General features: G+C 44.3%; 1 protein-coding gene across 2 annotated transcripts; it reads right to left on the bottom strand.

The window, feature by feature from the left end:
- Nucleotides 1-7,286: 7,286 nt before the first annotated feature.
- LOC124676203 (APETALA2-like protein 5) lies at nt 7,287-10,689 on the bottom strand. Of its 2 annotated transcripts, none has more exons than XM_047212272.1 (10): nt 9,999-10,689; nt 9,720-9,745; nt 9,558-9,588; nt 9,373-9,457; nt 9,146-9,291; nt 8,964-9,008; nt 8,729-8,823; nt 8,396-8,574; nt 8,219-8,302; nt 7,287-8,108 (listed from the first exon to the last, which is right to left on the bottom strand). In XM_047212272.1, the coding sequence occupies exons 1-10, from the start codon at nt 10,415-10,417 to the stop codon at nt 7,773-7,775; spliced, it is 1,446 nt and encodes a 481-aa protein (XP_047068228.1). In that variant the 5' UTR covers nt 10,418-10,689; the 3' UTR covers nt 7,287-7,772. The 2 variants fall into 2 exon arrangements, with proteins under 2 accessions (XP_047068228.1, XP_047068229.1); XM_047212273.1 differs by having other exon boundaries at nt 8,396-8,579; nt 8,734-8,823.
- Between the last annotated feature and the right edge of the window lie 8,112 nt (nt 10,690-18,801).

Here is an 18,801-nt window from a genome sequence, read left to right as displayed (position 1 = left end):
CTGTTGAGAGCAACAGTTTATATCATGGCGTTTAAGCAAGATTTTAGCAATTGTATTCAATTTTTCTATCACATCACTCATCACTTTTCCCTTTCTTGATTCTCTATAATTATTATAATATTCTATAAGCTCCAAGTAGGTTGTAGGTTCTCCCATAATAGCAGTTTTTAATTTTTAGATTTTTAATTTTTTTATGGATTTTTGGGTATATGAGGAAAATAAAACAAGACAAAAAGAAACTAAGCAAAAGTAAACTAAGCGAAATAATACTAGACAGAAATAAACTAAGCAAAAATAAACTAAACAAAAGTAAACTAAGCAAAACAAAATAAAATAAAATAGAGAGAGAGGTAGAGTGTACTCCCCAGGTGAACTTATGAGTAGAGCTATGCCTCCCCGGCAACGGCGCCGTAAAACAGTCTTGATAACCCACAAGTATAGGGGATCGCGGCAGTCTTCGAGGGAAGTAAAACCCAAATTTATTGATTCGACACAAGGGGAGGTAAAGAATACTTATAAGCCTTAACAACCGAGTTGTCAATTCAGACTGCACCTGGAAAAGCACTAGCAACAAGGGTGATGTGAAAGTAGCAGATGATATGAGAGCAAGTAGTAACAAGAATACGCAACAGCTAGTAATAGTAATATGAGAGCAATGGCACCAGTAAAATAGTTGATACTACTTCCAATGTCATGTAGAACGAGTATATGATGATGAAAGATGGACCGGGGTTCCCAGCTATCTACACTAGTGGCAACTCTCCAATAACAAGTGTTGGGTGAACAAATTACAATCGGGCAATTGATAGGATTGAAATAGCATTAAGACGAAATATCAAGATCATTAATCATGTAGGCATGTTTTCCAATAATAGTCGTACGTGCTCGCAATGAGAAACTTGCACAACATCTTTTGTCCTACCAGCCGGTGGCAGCCGGGCCTCTAGGGAATCTACTGGATATTAAGGTACCCCTTTTAATAGAGTACCGGAGCAAAGCATTAACACTCCGTGAAAACATGTGATCCTCACATCACGCCATCCCCTCCGGTTGTCCCGATTTCTGTCACTTCGGGGCCTTTGGTTCCGAACAGTGACATGTGCATACAACTTGTAGATACAATCTAAGCAATAAGTATAGAGCTCAAATCTAAGATCATGCCACTCGGGCCCTAGTGACAAGCATTAAACACAACAAGATTGCAAGCAACAATAACTTCATAAACTTTGTAGATAGACAATCATAACGTAACAATCCATCGGATCCCGACAAACACAACACCGATTACATAAGATGAATCTCAATCATGTAAGGCAGCTCATGAGATCATTGTATTGAAGTACATGGGGGAGAGAATACCAACTAGCTACAGACTAGAACCCGTAGTCCATGGGGGAACTACTCACGGAGCATGATGGAGGCGATGGCGTTGATGGAGATAGCTTCCGGGGCACTTCCCCGTCCCGACAGGTGCCGGAACAGAGACTTCGTCCACCGAATTGGAGTTTCGCGATGGTGGCGGCGCCCCTGGAGTCTTTCTGGAGTTTCGTCAAAAGGTACTGCGTTTTTAGGTCGAAAGGGCTTAAATAGGCGAAGAGCGGCGCAGGAGGGGCGACAGGGTGGCCCCACATCAGGCCGGCGCGGCCCACATGTGTGGTGGCCCCCTGGCTCTCCTCCGAATCCCCTTCGGTGTTCTGGAGCCTCCCGGGAAAAATAGGATGTTTGGTCTTCGTTTCGTCGAATTCCGAGAATATTGTCCGAACAGCCTTTCTGGAACCAAAAACAGCAGTAAAACAGAACCGGCACCGTGGCATCTTGTTAATAGGTTAGGTCCGGAAAACGCATAAAATCATCATAAAGTGCAAGCAAAACATGTAAGTATTGTCATAAAACAAGCATGGAACATCAGAAATTATGGATACGTTGGAGACGTATCAGTGGCCAACTGTTGGCTTTTGGCCAGGTTGGTCGGTGGTTATGCCCATTGTGGTCGTGTTCCATGACGACATTGGTGCACTTGTATCGGTTTTTGGTCGGTTACCCGTTAATTAACCGGCCATCTTCTTCTTTATCAATGAAATGGCAAGTCTTGCCTAGTTTCAAAAAAAAAATCTTGCTTCATATGTGAGGAAGTTACAAATGACCCATGGGGTACCTTTTCAAGTTCCGAAGCCTAGATGACCATCAATACCCTTGGTGGGGAGAGAAAAGTTTGGGTTGAAGGGTATATCCTAAAAAAAAGCCTAAAAAGCTCCAGCTAGAAGGGAAAAGCAAAGATAGTATGCTCTTCTTTGGCCCATGCACTTGGTCCATGGGAGAAGAACACAAAAGGATTTTTCTCCATTAGCTCCATTAATTGACATTTTCTTTTATGATTTGTATTTCTTCTTCTTGACCTCATTATTTCCGACATCAGTAGCACGGTCGAGGCATTAGGGAAGCCCCCGTGGTGAAGGTCTAATGTCCATTCTTACAACACCGACTCTTGAAAAAATAAACGCCCTAATACATTGGAATGGATGCTATTGTAACTATGGACAACAAGAAGATAATGGGCGGCATGGATTGCTTAAACTTATCATCTGCAAAAAGGAAACATGGTCGACATGCTTCGAACATAAGAGCCTAGCAAACCTAAATGGATTTCACATGTCATGTCAATAGAGCCTGCCAGTGATAGTTAATACATAAGGCAACTATTTTCGATGGGAGTGTTTGATCAGTAATCAGAGCCAGCCATTTGCTCGCAATAGAGCTTGCCTGTGATAGTTGCTGCACTCATGCATGATGACCAACATTGCAAGCTAGCTGTAAGACGTCGGTCAGCACTACGGTAGTGGCGGAAGTAATGAATCTTGCTTGGACTTAAAGTCTGAAATGATCAACTCAAGAAGTAGATCTCACCATAAGAGTGAGAGCTCTTGTTTCATATGAGTGATAGGTTACAAAAAAAAACCAATGGGGTGTCTTTTATAGTTCTGAAGCCCTATACAAATAACCAACAATAGCTTTGGCACTGAGGAAAACTTAGGGAAAGAAGTTTATTCTAATAAAGCCTTAAAACCCGCTCAAGTGGGGGGGGGGGGGGGATTTAGTATTGTCTTCTTTGGCCCATGCTCTTGGTCGATGGGGTGAGCACAAAAGGACTTCATAGCCCTCATGGGTTTCATTCTTCTTCACGGGATGCTCTATTTTTTTTGTCCTTGACTCCATTGGTTCATCTTATCTTTTATGTTATCTATTTTTTCTTCTTGGTCTTTGCATTTCCGGCATCGGTCGGTACCATGGTGGAGGCACGAGGAGAGTCCCTGAGGTGAAGGTCCGATTTCCATTCTTACAACGCCGACTTTTGAAACAAAAACCACCTCATTCATTGGAATTGATGTACAGTAGTATGTTTTATTACCGTGTTTGTGTATCCCGTTGTAGGACTTGTAGTCACGGACAGTAAGAGCATAGTGGACGGCATGGATTGCTTGAACGTATCTGAAGAGAAAAAAAAACATGGTCGACATGCTTCGAACATGCGGGCCTAGCCAAATTAAATGAATTCCACCCGTCATGTCAAATAGAGCCTACTTGCCCGTGATGGTTAGCAGAAGGCAGCCATTTCCGGCAGCAGTGCTGTGCAATCAGAGCCAGGCATTTGCTCGCAGGGACGGTCATGCACTCGGCCATTTTACAAGCTAGCTGTAACTGTAAGAGGTCGGCACAATAATGATTATCGTTTCTCCCCCCTGCTCCATGCTATTTCACGACAGTTGATAGATAGTAGAGTTCATGTGCAGATACTACAGCCGCGCGACCTTTGCCGGTCCTTGCACCGGAAAAGCTAGATGTAGGTCACGAAGCGTGTTGCGTTGATGGTTGCTTCACTTGGAGGTCCCTACGGTGCTAGTGAAGTCTAAAAATGATGCCGAACACACAGCGCATCCTCTTAATCAGGAATTGAGGACAAGTCCCTCTCGCTCAGGATCACCATACTTGGGCAAGTATAATTTCTTGGTATGGTGGAGACGATGGAGAAGGAAGGAATCTAGGAGCGAGCATCAAAACAAGGCAGACAGCAACGTCGAGGCGCGCCCGACGGCGACGTTTCCCTGAACGGCCATGAACCTGAAACTGAAAGAGAGATGGATGGGTCTAAGCGGACAGAGAGTTATCAGGAGATGGGCGACATGAGTTGTAGACTTGTAGTTGAGTTGAGGACAGCAATGGCGCCATGGTGGTTGGACGCAGGACCTGCCATGGCTGCCATTGAGCGAGCTGATTCGGAGGGGAGAGGGAGATAGGGCGGAGCGAGGATGGCGACACGGCGGCGTCGGACCGGTCCACAACAGACTTGATGCCGAAACCGGGTTTCACGAATCGGCTTCACCGTCCCATCGTACATGGACCTCCTGGGCCAGCCCACTTTTTCGCAAGCTAGACAGGCCGTACGCGCCATACACATGCTCGCTCTGCCCGCTTGCCTCTCCGGGCATGGGCCCCCACCAAACCTAGCAGTACAATCTCTCTCTCTCTCTCCCTATACTCCTGGCTTCAATAATTGCTATGCCCGAATTAGAAACAAGGAATCCTCTTTCCCCGGAGAAATGCTACGGACACTCGAGTGCTACGTAGTATTCCCTCTACTCTTTCTTTTTCAGGGAGGTGCCTAGGCTAGGCGGCACATTTTTAAGCATCTCCAAGGATATTAAAATGTGGAGAAATAAGGATTTTGTTTAGCCCGTTGTGTGTTCCAAGTATCAATTCTGCTTCTAGGGTAGTCTTTTTTTCTGGTCAATTGTAAATATTAGAATGACGTGTTGTTCCTTTTTAGAAGGAATATATGCAACTTCTTTGCATGGTACTAGCAGTACACATACTCAAGACATTACTAGACAGGTACAAGTTAAAATCGTCGAGGTTTATAGCAGGGCCAATATCGTCGAGGTTAGAGGGTTAGAGCATGTCCACCCCCACCCCCCATTCGGTGTTAGGCAAAGCTCTTTTGAAGGCCGTATGGACTATGGAGGGTGTCGGGGAAGATTGCTGGTGATTGGCGTTTGAGGAACGGCCTGCCTCTGTAAAGATGTCAAAGCCAGTGTCGATCACCATACTTTCAGTCCAAAGCTTCCAATACTTCCAGCTGCCCTCTAGCGGGGGCAGCACGTCCCAGGTGCCGGCGAGCAGGTTGCACACAACTAGATGAACGATGCTCCTTTTTCTGCCTCTACTTTTGTCAATCTCGATATAGTAGGAGGGGTGCCTCGCAAGGAGGAGGCCATGGTGTGAGGCAAGCGGCACCGCGCGGCCACGCCCCCGACGGCGGTCTCAGGGAAGAAGGAGCCCAGGAAATGGTTGTGGTGCTGGAATACCTATCCCGACGTCGGGACGAGAGATGTCATGGAGCTAAGACACTTTTTCGACTTAACCCATACCTTGCAGACAACTGCATCATGGGCGACCCTTGCCGGCCGTCGAGTAACACCGGTGTGGTCGGTGAGTTGTTTGCCGGCGAAGAGAGACTACGTTGGCTCCCCAGACGCCGTCTTTCGGCGGCAGTGTGATCCCCTCCAGTATAGCGTTTTGGCCGCCTTGGCCTTGAGCTCCTTGGACTGGGCCTCCCTCACACGATGTTTGCCCTAGATCACCGCACGCTGCTCGACGTCTAATGCCCACGTCGCTTTCATCCAGTTCTACTGTCGCTCCTTCGCACTCCGTGGCTTCTTCACCTTGGATCCATCGATGGCGGGGCGAGGATTTTGGAAGTTGTTCCAGGGGCATCAAGGCGAGATGAGGAAATGGCAATTTTTTGATGGAAAATCTTTCTCACTCGTCGATAGCTAAGGGTTCCAGTGGAAGAAAACGTGTTTATCAGCCCAAAAATGAGGACTTTTTTTAACCCCTTCGTGAACTCTGTTATCCCCTCTGTCACAGGGGTGAAGCTCCCAGTAGGGCAAGGTACCTTGATTTTTGGTGAATATACTTTGATGCGCGTGTTTTTTCTGCAAATTTTGAGTGGTCATACATCGAAAACGGACTCCGTATGAAAAAGATATGCTTGTTTGAACATTGCGCAACATCGATTACAAACCGAAAACATAGACTATTTACCTTCAAATGTAGACTCATATTTTAAGTTCAATGTGAATAACATTGCTTGTATTACAAAGATTTATCATTAATTTGCCTTAAGGTAAACTCGAGTTATTCACTATTTATACTCATAGAATTGCAGACTTTGAAGATTTCTAGATATGAAACGCACATCATACTTTCTCTAACCTCATTGTCACTTCTTTAAGATGACCTTGATTTACCCATGGGCGGCATCAACAATTGAAAGTAATTTTCTGGCAACAAAGATAATTAAGATCTAGTTGCGCATCGAACGAGAGATAATCGAAGTATCGAACATCTTAATTGTTTAAATACACTAGATTTTTTTAAAGAGGTAAATCTTTTACTATTGAGTTGGCATTATTGGTAGTATGTGTTTTTAGATTATACTTACAATTAAATATTTTATTTTTCTTTTTCTTATACTCAAAAATTGTGTTTGAACTATATACATCATTTCTATTTTAGAATTATTTTGGTATTTACATCATTCAATGTTCGCCCTACCTTAGATTTTTTTCGTCCTTCGCCACTGCTCTGTCACGTTCTTTTTCTTGTACGAATCGATGCAAGATCTTAACATGGTACTACCTTGTAGTAGGGAGTGATGTTTTGGCACATGGGAGCGTATGCTTCCTTTATTTTGAAATACATGTTAGACACATTTTAAAATGTCAAAAAAATTGAAACAAAAATTTCGCACGTACATCTTCATGTGCTACACGCTCACAAAGTTGTTTCATGAAAAATCAACATGTCATGTGTGCAGTGTAAAAAAGACAAAATTTGGTGTTGAAACAAAGACTTGTTACAAGATAAATTTTCTCTTTTCGCTAGACTACAAAAAATATCATTTTTTCGTGAAACTTGACGAATACACATATATTATGAAGATGTACATGTAAATTTTTTGTAATTTTTTTTTAACACTTGGAAATATGTTTTCATGGTAGAGGGATCATACGCACCCGGGAGCCGAATTGAGTTTCTGCTTGTAGTACACATATTTAAGATATTGAGTAGAGGTGTAGCATTGTGGAGGTTTACAGCTGGGCTAGCATCGACAAGGTTACCAACTAAAGAAAACCACCATGAATATGATCTACATGTACTACAAGCGTAGATATTTTTAAGCTGTTTCATAGTATAGGGCTAAGCGTTGTCGGCCACCAACACGGAGGTGCACGGAGCAAATTTCCGGAACCAATCTCGTCATGGAAGTGAGTGATGCAACATGAGACCAAACAAAATGAGCTGTGATGTGGACACCCCGGGCCATCGCTGTTGGCCATGGTGGTAAGAAAGGCGCCAAACACACACTCACACCCACACACACACTCTCAAAGCTAGCTATCATAGCTAGCTGCCAATCTCTACCTCATTTACATTGCCCATCCGTGCTCAAATCCATCTCGCTCACCCAATCGAGAAAAGAAAAACAGAGCAAGAAAGAAAACAGGAAATGTTGAAAAGAATAGCATCCAGTAATTCAGTTGGTCTTGTACTGGTGATGGTTGATGATCGGTTGCGGGGCTGAGGAAATTAATTAAACCCCTCTTGCTTAACTGATTTCACCGGTTTGTTCAATGGAACACAAACCTCTGAACGATCAATCGTGGGTCGCCATGGTGTTCTTGATCGTCGCCTCTGGCTAGCAGTGTAGCTACCTAGGTGGGTCTGGCGAGGGAGTGGAACCCGTTCTTCTGCAGCCAGCTGTGGGCTTGCGTAGCGACGTAGGGTGGGAATCGTGATGATGCTGCAGCTGCCGCGGCGGCGACGGCAGCGTTGGACGGTGGCGCCGTCGGCAGGTGCGGTTGCGGCGGCGGCGGCCAGCTCGTGCCGGGCGGCGCGCCGTTGCCCCAGCCACCGTAGTGCAGCCTCTGTTGCTGCTGCTGCTGGTGGTGGTACTGCTGAGGCGGCCAGTGCCCGCCGCCGCCGCCGCTCGCGCCACCGACCGTCAGCGACAGGCCTCCCGCTGTCCCCGGATCGCCGTTGCTCGCGAACTGCCACACACAGTTTTGCACCAGACAGGTCAGTGTTAAGTCGCGCCTACCAAGAACAGGCTGCTAATTCGAGAAAATTCCCTCGAAAATGGCATGGCGAAAGTACCCACTTGGGGATGCCTGGGGCTGAACGGCAGGTGGGAGGCCTGCAGGACGGGAGGAGGCATCTGGTGATGCGTCAAGTTTTGGTCGAACTGCAGAGTAAATTAAGCAGTGTTAGCTTTCCAACACCACCCTGCTATAAACTAGACAGTTGATGCAGCACAGGTAAGTTGCTGCTGGTGTACCTTGGCCTTGGTGCTCCGCGCCGCCGTCTGCCAGTCGAGCTCGAACGCCATGGGGACGCGCTGGTCGGACCCCGCCGTGCCGTCGTCGTCGCCGTCGAGGCTGCCGCGTTTGTTGGAGCCAGCCGAGCTCCCCAGCGACAGGTCCAGGTTCTGCTCGCCGTCGTCGCCCGTCGAAGCAGCTGCATATATGGTGACAAACACAGAACATCGTCCGTCCGAGATCAGTGATGAACAGCAGGACGAACACATAATCCTTCCTTGCTGCTAAAGTACTCGTCGGCGCGGTGCGTAATTAAGAGACACCCACTAACTAACTGAACTGAAGTAACTAACCCGTGGGCAGCTCGAACTCCTCTGCATAAGTGCTGGGATCGAAGTTTGTGACGGCGTCCTTGCCGTTGCACTTGATGGCAGCGCGGTCGTAGGACCTGGCCGACAATGTCCAGAGACACGAGACATCAATCAGTTCACCGCCCAACCCCAGCAGCAGAGGTAATAGCAACAATGGTCGCACAGCACAGCACAGCACAGCACGGGGTCCAATAATTAAATTTTCGATTTTTACTACCTGGCGGCTTCCTCCTCGGTATCGAACAGGCCCAAGTAGACGTACCTGCGGGAGTTGTTTCATTAGTGAGAGTGCAGAGAAGAGATGCCAATTTGAGAGCAACGACAGGAGCAAGGGAACAGAACAGAGTTTGAATCCAAGCGATTGGAGGAGGAAGAGAGTGATGAATGATAGATAAGTACTTCTTGCCGAGGAACTGGCCCATCCTTGCCTCCCATCTGCCGCACTTGTGGAGGGTGACGCCCCTGTACTTGGAGCTGCCGCGCGGGAAGCCGGTGCTCTGGCGCCGGAGCACGTGGACGAACTCCTCCTTGGTCAGATTGCCCATCTGCGCCAAGCATGTTAGGAGTCGATTCCACAAACAAGAAACACTCTTAGGGAACGGGAACGGGAACGATCGATCAGTCACCTGCTTGATGTCCTCGTAGTCCTCGAGGCTGAAATTGATGTCGGCCTCCATGCCGCGGAACTTGATCGCCGCCCGATCGTACGCCCTGCGCGTAAAGATGGTAAACAAATGAGAAAAAGAAGCAAATTTTCTGGAAGAGCTATGAATAATCCGATTGGTGGCGAAGTGAAAAATGCAATCTTTACCTGGCCGCCGCATGAGCAGTGTCAAATCCTCCTGCAGGTACAAGGCATTGTGAGTCGGATGAATCAATCAAGAATACTAGAGTAGACGCCGACGGCCTGCGATTGGCGATTGAGGTCGCCAAGTATGGGCATATGGACAAGATGGAGAGGAAGAAACCTTACCCAAATAGACCTGCTTGCCACAATCCCTGCATTGCGTAAAAGTGAGGATGTGAGAGAGAGAAGAGAACAGAGTAGTGCGTGTGAGAAGAGAGCAGAGTCGAAGAGAGAGAGAGAAACAGGAGGAATAAGTTTGATAAGATGTTGCTATGAAAGGCAAAAGCAGCAGAGGCATGGAATGCCCAAAACAAGACGAATCCGATACCAAACCCATCCTCTCTCCCTTCTTCTCAGGTAAAGGAAAGGGAACGGAAGGGAAGGAACAGGGGCAACGGAACTTACCATATGTGCGACTCCCAGCGGCCCGTCCGGCGGTAGAAGGTGACGCCGCGGTACTGCGAGCTGCGGGACCTCGGCCCGCGCCGGCTCTTCTTGTTCGCTGCTGATGCCGCCGCAGCGCCGGGTCCTGTGCCGGCACCGGGTGCTGCCGCAGAAGCAGCGGTCGCGGCGGGAGGGGGAGCGCCGGCGAGGCGGAGCCAGGCCGCGCGGCCGTTGGCCGGGGCGGGGTCGCCGGGGACGGCCGGGGGGAAGAACTGGCGGGTGAACATGGGCTCTTCCACGGCGGCGGCGTCGTCGCCGTCGTCGGGTATGTCGACGACCGCGGCGGCGGAGGATGAGGAGGCGCCGGAGTCGTCGACGGACGGGGAGAGCGGCGGCGCGTGCGGCGCGTCGGCGGCCGGCGAGTCATTGAGATCCCACATGGCTGGCTAGCGAGCTGCCGCCTTCCTCCTCCGGTTCTTGGCCTGTCCGGTGTCTCGGTCGTCCCCCCACCTCTTCTGGCTCCACTGAAGATAACAAGAGAGGGAGGAGAGGGAAAGGCAGCAGCAGGCAGCAAGCAGCGTGTTGGCTTGTTGTGGTATGCAAGTACTTTCTCTTTTGCTCCCTCCTTTGAAAAGCAGCTCCTCCTAACCTAGGATAGGAGAGAGCACAAGAGAGGAGAAGACGAGGGAAAAAAGGCAGCGGAGGTCGCTCTCTGATGATGGTGGTGGTGGTGGCGGAAGAGAGGAGGAGGAGGATTATGTTGCGCGCAACGCAACGCAAAGCTTTCTGCTGCAACACACAGCGGCAGCTCCCTCACTCTGCCTGCCCCGAGGACCATGGAAAAAGATGCAGGCAGAGGCGTGGTTGAGCGCGGTTAAAAAATGGGAGCACGAGGCCGAGTAAACAAAGCACAAGACCACATGTCTCATGGCTGATACACGTGATTTCAGTTTTGTTGCGTTAACGTTAAACCTCAGCTGGCCACCCTGCCGTCCGTGGTCTCGTTCCACGCCTCGATCGGGCCCCTTCGCTCGGCGTCGCAACTTTGCTTCTCGATTTGGGGGCGGCACGGAGGAGAGGGCCAGGGTTGTGTGGCCTGTGAGTCTCTGCTTCTTCATTCATGGATCTTTACCATCCTAGGCACGAGTGGATATCCAATTTGTGTGTGATATCGAAATGACGGTGCGCATTGGCCGTGTAAAAGAATCTCCAGCCACTTGTATAAAAGCGTCTCCCAAAGATTTAACCTCGTCCAACCGCGTGTTTGACGCTCCGAGCCATCCAGGTACACATGCAACGCTACGGAGGCGTCGGATAGAACGAAAAGCCGCAACATTGTCAGCAACAGAAAATAATTTGGTCCCCCCTCCCCCCCCCCCAACTCTAATTCCCTCTCGCCAAGCGACAACTCGTTTCTCCCTCCCATCGCAGTACCGCCTGAGTGGTCTTACACCAAAAGTGATCTTTCCGTAGATTCGATAAACATGTCTCTACAAAGAAAAAGCTTTAGTAATATAATCACCGACTTCAAAAATAGACCGGATAAAATTCTTATTAAAGGCTACATAAGATACGTAAGTTTGCTTGACCACTATCCCCGCAATGGTTTACTACCATGGTTGTTATTATATACTTCTTATGTGGGGCCTAGTGATATGAATAGAAGAGCGGTAGATTTATCATCTCGGGGAGGTTTAATGGATTTTACTCTTTCTTAGGCTTTGAAATTTTTAGATAAAATTGCTCATTATAGAGAAACTTGCTCCTTTTATATAGGAGATGACGACAAGTTTTGTTGTCGTCAACCGCCTCATGGGTGGGATGACTACCTCAGTAAAAGTTGTCCAAAGCATAGGTAACTTTGTTTCAACCCATCTAAATTCACATTATTTATAGTTGTAAGCATAATAAAGGTTGTATTTTTTATTGGTTCATAGGACCAAGAGAACTTGCGGTGTTGGATTTTTTTTTTGATAATGGACGCTTTATTACTTTGAAAAAAATTTACACATTTACACCCAACCTCTACAAGGCTAAGATGCACACAGCCGTTTAAAAGTCTCAAACATCCCAATATGAAAACAAACAGGCGAATTAGATATAAATCATAAGCAATTGTAGAACGCTTAGGATGAAAGTGGTGTTCCAATCCTTAAATTATGTTGCCACCCATGTAGAGAAAAATTATCCCTCGCCGTATCCTCCATCAACCGTGTACATACCTCTATAAAGAGGACGCGGTCCTCCACCCTTTGCAGCGCATACCACGAACGGAGAATAGCGGTACATCTGTAAATAACATGTAAGAGAGAGCAATTCTTATCATTAAAAACTTTGTCACTTCTGTATAGCCATAGCGACCATATAAGGGCAAGCGCTCTCACCTTAATAAGCGTTATAAACCTGTGATCAATACCATGAAGCCAATTACCAAAGATATTAGCCACGCTAGTCAAGAGATACAGATCAGAAGCTACTAGGATGCATGCCCATATATATATGGCAAAGCGGTACTAGAAGAACAAGCATTTAATCGTCTCGTTGTGATGATAGAATAAACTGTCTACTCCCAAGATAATTGGGTTTCACAAGATTATCTTTGTTTAGGATTACCCCTCGACGTAAATACCAGACAAAAATCTTAATTTTTAGCGGAATTTTCATCTTCCAAAACTTCTTATTTTCATCAACTGGTATTTCAGGTTGGATGATTGCAATCGTATAGTGAACTTACTGTGAACTTTCTGTTGGTTTGTAAGTTCCAACGAAATTTAGCTGGTCCTTCAGACAATTGAATGGATTCCAAATGAAGCAATAATGCATTCCACGCATGAAGTCTCATGCCGTATAAATCTCGTCTAACCGTCATAGACGATGGTGAGGTCGCCATTACTAAAGCAATGATATCACTTTTGCCACGAACAATACTATATAACATCGGATATTGTTCAGGGATAGGTCTATTCCCTAACCAGAAATCCTCCCAGAACCGTATATGCGATCCATCCTTAATGGAGAAAGTACCATATCTGAAGAAAAACTTCATCGTAGCCATTAAGCCAGCCTAAAAATGCGAGTCTCCTGATTTCCAAAGGATTTGGGGTAAAGCTTTCTTGCCAATGTACTTTCTCTTAACAAGGGTCTGTCATATGCCATCTTCGGTTAATAGCTTGAAAAGCCACTTACCTAATAAGGCCGAGTTTTTGACCTCAAGGTCATGAACCCCCAACCCACTCATATCTTTGGGTCGGCATACAACATTCCACTTAACTAGTCGATACTTCTTTTTTTCACGATCCCCTTGCCAAAAAATCTCAATCTATAATAATCGAGCTTGTGTAATACATATTTTGCAAAAGTAAGAAGGATATCATATACAGTACCATATTGGTGAGTGATACGTCTCAAACGTATCTATAATTTCTTATGTTCCATGCTACTTTTATGATGATACTCACATATTTTATACACATTATATGTCATTATTATGCATTTTCTGGCACAAACCTATTGACGAGATGCCGAAGAGCCAGTTGTTGTTTTCTGCTGTTTTTGGTTTCAGAAATCCTACAAAGGAAATATTCTCGGAATTGGACGAAATCAACGCCCAGGGTCTTATTTTTCCACGAAGCTTCCAGAAGACCGAAAGGGAAACGAAGTGGGGCGACGAGGCGCCGCCACGCCAGGGCCGCGCGGCCAAGGGTGGGGCCGCACCGCCCTATAGTGTGGGGCCCTCGTGTCGCCCCTAAACCTACCATTCCGCCTACTTAAAGCCTTCGTCGCGAAAACCCCAGTACCGAGAGCCACGATACGGAAAACCTTCCAGAGACGCCGCCGCCGCCAATCCCATCTCGGGGGATTCAGGAGATCGCCTCCGGCACCCTGCCGGAGAGGGGAATCATCTCCCGGAGGTCTCTTCATCGCCATGATCGCCTCCGGATCGATGTGTGAGTAGTTCACCCCTGGACTATGGGTCTATAGCAGTAGCTAGATGGTTGTCTTCTCCTCATTGTGTTATCATGTTAGATCTTGTGAGCTGCCTATCATGATCAAGATCATCTATTTGTAATCCTACATGTTGTGTTTGTTGGGATCCGATGAATATTGAATACTATGTCAAGTTGATTATCAATCTATCATATATGTTATTTATGTTCTTGCATGCTCTCCGTTGCTAGTAGAGGCTCGACCAAGTTGATACTTGTGACTCCAAGAGGGAGTATTTATGCTCGATAGTGGGTTCATGCCTCCATTGAATGCTGGGACGATGACGGAAAGTTCTAAGGTTGTGGATGTCTTTGTTGCCACTAGGGATAAAACATCAATGCTTTGTCTAAGGATATTTGTGTTGATTACATTACGCACCATACTTAATGCAATTGTCATGTTGTTTGCAACTTAATACTTGGAAGGGGTTCGGATGATAACCTGAAAGTGGACTTTTTAGGCATAGATGCATGCTGGATAGCGGTCTATGTACTTTGTCGTAATGTCCTGATTAAATTTCATAGTACTCATCATGATATATGTATGTGCGTTGTTATGCCTTCTTTATTTGTCAATTGCCCAACTGTAATTTGTTCACCCAACATGCTATTTATCTTATCGGAGAGACACCACTAGTGAACTGTGGATCCCGGTCCATTCTTTACATCTGCAATACAATCTACTGGAATTGTTCTTTACTGTTCTTCGCAAACAAACATCATCTTCCACACTATACATCTAATCATTTGTTTACAGCAAGCCGGTGAGATTGACAACCTCACTGTTACGTTGGGGCAAAGTACTTTGATTGTGTTGTGTAGGTTCCACGTTGGCGCCGGAATCTCTGGTGTTGCGCCGCACTACACTCCGCCACCAACAACCTTCACGTGTTCCTTGACTCCTACTGGTTCGATAACCTTGGTTTCTTACTGAGGGAAAACTTGCTGCTGTGCGCATCACACCTTCCTCTTGGGGTTCCCAACGGACGTGTGTCTTACACGCCATCAAGCTCTTTTTCTGGCGCCGTTGCCGGGGAGATCAAGACACGCTGCAAGGGGAGTCTCCCACATCCAATCTCTTTACTTTGTTTTTTTCTTGCTTTGTTTTACTTTATTTACTGCTTTGTTTGCTCTTATATCAAAAACACACAAAAAATTAGTTGCTAGATTTACTTTATTTACTGTCTTGTTCTCTATATTAAAAACACAAAAAATTAGTTACTTGCATTTACTTTATTTAGTTTGCTTTATTTACTACTGCTAAAATGGGTACTCCTGAGAACACTAAGTTGTGTGATTTCACTAGTTAGGCTTAATGGAAAACAACAAAAATATTAGAGATCTTTATAGTATTTATCTTGAGTTAGGACATGAGATGTTTGTAGAGAAAATTAAAAAACCCATGGAACTTTGTTTGCAAAATAGTTGTAGCAATGTTATTAGCATGAACTCTTTGAACACTATTATTGCTAATGCTATGGAAGAATTTAATCTTGGGGAAGCTGGTTTTGATGAGCATGATATTTTTAGTCCCCCAAGCATGGAGGAGAGAATTTACTTTGATGACACTTTTCCTCCCATTTATGATCATAGTGGTATTTTGGTGTCACCTACTATTGAGGATAAAGTTTATTATTATTATACTATGCCTCCTACATTTGATGATTATGGTGATGAGAATAATAATGATAGCTACTTTGTTGAATTTGCTCCCACTACAATTAATAAGAATGACTATGCTTATGTTGGGAGTAGTAATTATTTTATGCATGAGACTCATGATAAGAATGCTTTATGTGATAGTTATATATTGTTGAGTTTGTTCATGATGCTACTGGAAATTATTATGAGAGAGGAAAATATGGTTGTAGAATTTTCATGTTACTAAAACACCTCTCTATATGCTGAAATTTTTGAAGTTATACTTGTTTTGTCTTCCTATGCTATTCACTTTGTTATTCATTGACTTGTTTATTTACAAGATTCCTTTTCATAGGAAGTGGGTTAGGCTTAAATTTGTTTCATACTTGCTTTTTGATGCTCTCTTTGCTTCAACTCTCATCCTTATGCGAGTGCATCATTAAATTTACTGAGTCCATCTTAATGGCTATAAAGAAAGCACTTCTTGGGAGATAACCCATGTTTTTATTTTGCTACTGTTTTGTTGAGTCTTGGAAGTTGTTACTACTGTAGCAACCTCTCCTTATCTTTATTTTATTGCATTGTTGTGCCAAGTAAAGTCTTTGATACTAAAGTCAATACTAGATTTGGATTACTGCGCAGGAACAGATTTCTTGCTGTAACGAAATTGAGCCGCCCCTGTTGTAGAAAATTTATAAAAATCTGCCAATTTACGTGCGTGATCCCCAGATATGTACGCAACTTTCATTCAATTTGGGCATTTTCATCTGAGCAAGTTAAGTGCCCCTTAAAAAATCGTCTTTACGGACTGTTCTGTTTTGACAGATTCTGCCTTTTATTTCGTATTGCCTGTTTTGCTATGCTTGATGGATTTCTTTGTTCCATTAACTTTCAGTAGCTTTGTGCAATGTCCAGAAGTGTTTAGAATGATTATGTCACCTCTGAATATATGAATTTTCAATTATGCACTAACCCTCTAATGAGTTTGTTTCGAGTTTGGTGTGGAGGAAGTTTTCAAGGGTCAAGAGAGGAGGATGATACAATATGATCAAGAAGAGTGAAAAGTATAAGCTTGAGGATGCCCCCGTGGTTCATCCCTGCATATTTTAAGAAGACTCAAGCATCTAAGCTTGGGGATGCCCAAGGCATCCCTTCTTCATCGACAACTTATCAAGTCACCTCTAGTGAAACTATATTTTTATTCCGTCACATCTTATGTGCTTTACTTGGAGCGTCTGTTTGTTTTTGTTTTTGTTTTTGTTTGAATAAAATCGGATCCTAGCATTCTTTGTTTGGGAGAGAGACACGCTCCGCTGTTTCGTATGAACACATATGTTCTTAGCTTTATTCTTAATGTTCATGGCGAAGGTTGAACTACTTCGTTCATTGTTATATGGTTGGAAACAGAAAATGCTGCATGTGGTAAATGGTATAATATCTTGAATAATTTGATACTTGGCAATTGTTGTGCTCATATAGATCATGATTAAGCTCTTGCATCATGTACTTTGCACCCATTAATGAAGAACTACATAGAGCTTGTTAAAATTTGGTTTGCATGATTGGTCTCTAGAGTCTAGATATTTTCTGGTTAAGGTGTTTGAACAACAAGGAGACGATGTAAAGTCTTATAATGCTTACAATATGTTCAAATGTGAGCTTTGCTGCACCGTTTTATACTTGAGTTTTCTTCAAACAACCTTGTTATCCTAGCCTTGTATTGAGAGGAATTCTTCTCGTGCATCCAAATCCTTGAGCCTAAAACTATGCCATTTGTGTCCACCATACCTACCTAGTACATGGTATTTCTCTGCCATTCCAAAGTACAAAACTTGAGTGCTACCTTTAAAATTCTATCATTTGTCTTTGCAATATATAGCTCATGGGAAAATAGCCTTAAAAACTATTGTGGTGAAGAATATGTACTTATGTATCTTATTTCTTAATAAGTTGCTTGTTGAGCGGTAACCATGTTTCTGGGAACGCCATCAACTATTACACCTTTGTTGAATATCATGTGAGTTGCTATGCATGTTCGTCTTGTCTGAAGTAAGGGCAATTTTTATGATCAAATGATTTGAGTATGCATATTGTTAGAGAAGAACACTGGGCCGCTAACTAAAGCCATGAATCATGGTGGAAGTTTCAGTTTGGACATCAATCCTCAATCTCTTATGAGAATATTATCTGTTGTTGAATGCTTATGCATTAAAGAGGAGTCCATTATCGGTTGTCTATGTTGTCCCGGTATGGATGTCTAAGTTGAGAATAATCAAAAACGAGAAATCCAATGCGAGCTTTCTCCTTAGACCTTTGTACATGCGACATAGAGGTACCCCTTTGTGACATTTGGTTGAAACATATGCTATGCAATGATAATCCATGTTAATCCAAGCTAATTAGGACAAGGTGCGAGCACTATTGGTATACTATGCATGAGGCTTGCAACTTATAGGATATCTTATACATAACACATATGATTTATTACTACCGTTGACAAAATTGTTTCTATGTTTTCAAAATGAAAAGCTCTAGCACAAAAATAATAATCCATGCTTCCCTCTGCGAAGGGACAATCTTTTACTTTATTGTTGAGTCAGTTCACCTACTTCTTTCTATCTCAGAAGCAAACACTTGTATCAACTGTGTGCATTGATTCTTACATGTTTACCTATTGCACTTGTTATATTACTTTGTGTTGACAATTATCCATGAGATAAATATGTTGAAGTAGAAAGCAACCGCTGAAACTTATATCTTCCTTTGTGTTGTTTCAAAGCTTTCTACTAAGAATTTATTGCTTTATGAGTAACTCTTATGCAAGTCTTATTGATGCTTGTCTTGAAAGTACAATTCATGAAAAGTCTTTGCTATATGATTCATTTGTTTACTCATTGTCTTCACCATTGCTTCGAATCGCTGCATTCATCTCATATGCTTTACAATAGTATTGATCAAGATTATGATAGCATGTCACTTCAGAAATTATCTTTGTTATCGTTTACCTACTCGAGGGCGAGTAGGAACTAAACTTGGGGATGCTTGATACGTCTCAAACGTATCTATAATTTCTTATGTTCCATGCTAGTTTTATGATGATACTCACATGTTTTATACACATTATATGTCATTATTATGCATTTTCCGGCACTAACCTATTGACGAGATGCCGAAGAGCCAGTCGCTGTTTTCTGCTG

This window comes from Lolium rigidum, chromosome 7, assembly GCF_022539505.1.
Source record: "Lolium rigidum isolate FL_2022 chromosome 7, APGP_CSIRO_Lrig_0.1, whole genome shotgun sequence".
NCBI classification, from domain to species: Eukaryota; Viridiplantae; Streptophyta; class Magnoliopsida; order Poales; family Poaceae; genus Lolium; species Lolium rigidum.
This window is presented reverse-complemented; position numbering and strand designations above follow the sequence as displayed.

Coding starts and splice junctions, on each gene's coding strand:
- LOC124676203 (XM_047212272.1), bottom strand. CDS start 10,417: ATGTGGGATCTCAATGACTCGCCGGCCGCCGACGCGCCGCACGCGCCG. Junction 9,458..9,557: donor ACTGCTCATGCGGCGGCCAG/GTAAAGATTGCA, acceptor CTTTACGCGCAG/GGCGTACGATCGGGCGGCGA. Junction 8,824..8,963: donor ACCGAGGAGGAAGCCGCCAG/GTAGTAAAAATC, acceptor ATTGTCGGCCAG/GTCCTACGACCGCGCTGCCA.